This window comes from Sphaeroforma arctica, assembly GCF_001186125.1.
Source record: "Sphaeroforma arctica JP610 unplaced genomic scaffold supercont1.3131, whole genome shotgun sequence".
Lineage (NCBI taxonomy): Eukaryota > Ichthyosporea > Ichthyophonida > Sphaeroforma > Sphaeroforma arctica.
This window is the reverse complement of record NW_014037427.1, coordinates 1,676-4,016: the sequence shown is the minus strand read 5'-3', so window position 1 is coordinate 4,016 and position 2,341 is coordinate 1,676. Positions and strand designations below refer to the sequence as shown.

The window sequence follows — 2,341 nt, the reverse complement described above, 5'->3', positions numbered from 1 at the left end:
ATATATATATATATATATATATATATATATATATATATATATATATATATATATATATATATATATATATATATATATTATATATATATATATATATAAACAATTTCACACATATGGCGGTACATATTGATATGGTCCTTATATAGGCGAATACAACCATGCAGCCTCATACATTCGCTTATTTCCGGCATTTGATTGTGTCCACGTAAAACATATGAAGGTATATATTAACTGTGCACATATAAAGGGGTGTGGTGTAGTGACTTATGGCTGTAAACAAATACACAGCCGTACATTGGACTGTGCACATCTGCGAATAGGCCCACACAACGCTGCAGATGTGGAACACTTTATCAGAATTCTGATCAAGCACACACGTGTGCATCATATACACATATATATGTACATGCATATATACATATATATGTACATGCGCGTGTGGCCTGTCATCTACACGCATGCATGTGTACATACAGATGATCCCCACAGTGTACATACAGATGATCTCCACAATATATTCACGCACATGCACGTGTCATCTGTCACCTACGCACATGTATGTATACACACATACCATCTCCACACAAGTTCAATACAGATGGTGAATGCTGAAGGCCCGAAAGAGAGCGTCGGACTACGCATGCTGAAGTAAGGTGTAATGCACGCACTAGTACAGGCAGAGCCACCACACACGATGCACCACTGTATGTAATAATATTGTATTTTGATACATACAATGTACTATTGTATTTTAATACATACAATGTACTATATACATACAATGTACTTTTGTATTTTAAAACATACAATGTACTATTGTATTTTAATACATACAATGCACCTTTGTATTTTAATACATACAAAGTACTATATACATACAATGTACTATTGTATTTTAAAACATACAATGTGCTATATACATACAATGTACTATTGTATTTTAATACATACAATGACACATTGTATTTTAATACATACAATGCACTATTGTATTTTAATACATACAATGTACTATTGTATTTTAATACATAATGTACTATTGTAATTTAATACATACAAATGTACCTTTGTATGTCGTGTGCTCGGCCTCACTATATCCCCTCAACATATGCTAAATGTAGAGCTAACAAAGACGCAAAAAAACTGCCATAGACTAAATCAACAGCTTATACCTACACGCGTGAGGTTTTCCAAATCCACACATCTCTGAAACCCGATTCCCAATACCAAAATATAACAATTTGGGACAATGTGAACATACCTGCTTTGATTTGAAGGCAATCTCTTTAGCATCATCGTGTCTTTGTTCTGAATCTTCGTCGGTTTGCTCTGAATTCACTCCATTCCCGCGAGTATCGACTGCCTCCGAATTATCTATATTCGTATTGGCTGTGCTTGAATTATCTGCATTCCTATTGGTCGGTGCAGAATTATCTGTGTCGTGCGTGGATGCTCTTGTTTTATCAGTACTGGGCCATTCGCCGTATATTTTGGCCTTCTCTTCCGCTTCCTCGTCTTCATCGTCCTCATCCTTGTCTGTGTATTCAGATAGAGTTAACCGGCTATAATATATATAAATACGATATAAATATAATGAATGATACACACACTTATAAATACATATATATATATATATGTATCTATAACTATAACTATAACTATAACTATATTTAGATATATATATATATATAAACATGTGTACATACATACATATACATATGTATATATGTGCGTATATATATCTATATATATATATATATAAATAGATATATCTATATATATATATATACATATACATATATACATATATAACTGTCGCTATAGGTACAAGTAATGTAGAATGTATTAAGTGAAATAACCGCGTGTGTGTGCTTAATTGAGCCTTGTTTGTATTCATACATACGAAATGTTGGGTGCTATATGTACACCAATAGACGTGTTATCTCAATATCATATGCCCTTCATTGCACTTGAAGTTCAATACAAGACGACAATAGTAGGGCTCTTGCTTTGTATGCGGTTGAAATAGCGGTAGATTGGTATTGAATCACATGTGTATGTCCGCAGGTGTGTGTGTCTGGTTGACAACGAACACAACGTAGCTGGAGTGTGCACCAGTATATAACGTCATTGATAGTGTGAGCCGATCTAATATGTCAGTGATGATGGGGGTTGACTTTGTGTGTGAGAGAGTATTGTAGTCGGGGAAATGAACTCAGTCATATATATATATATATATATCAATATAAATATATATACTTGTACACACACACATATATATATATAAATATATATATATATATATACAATATGCATATATACACACACAAATATGTATATA

The 2,341-nt window shown here is 32.9% G+C and overlaps 1 protein-coding gene across 1 annotated transcript; it reads right to left on the bottom strand.

Annotated features, from left to right (window-relative positions):
- Positions 1-1,261: 1,261 nt before the first annotated feature.
- On the bottom strand, positions 1,262-1,564 carry SARC_13315 (hypothetical protein; the record flags this gene model as incomplete). Its single annotated transcript, XM_014292555.1, has 1 exon — positions 1,262-1,564. A coding segment is annotated over one exon (303 nt), but the record flags the coding sequence as incomplete, so codon positions are not given.
- Positions 1,565-2,341: the final 777 nt, after the last annotated feature.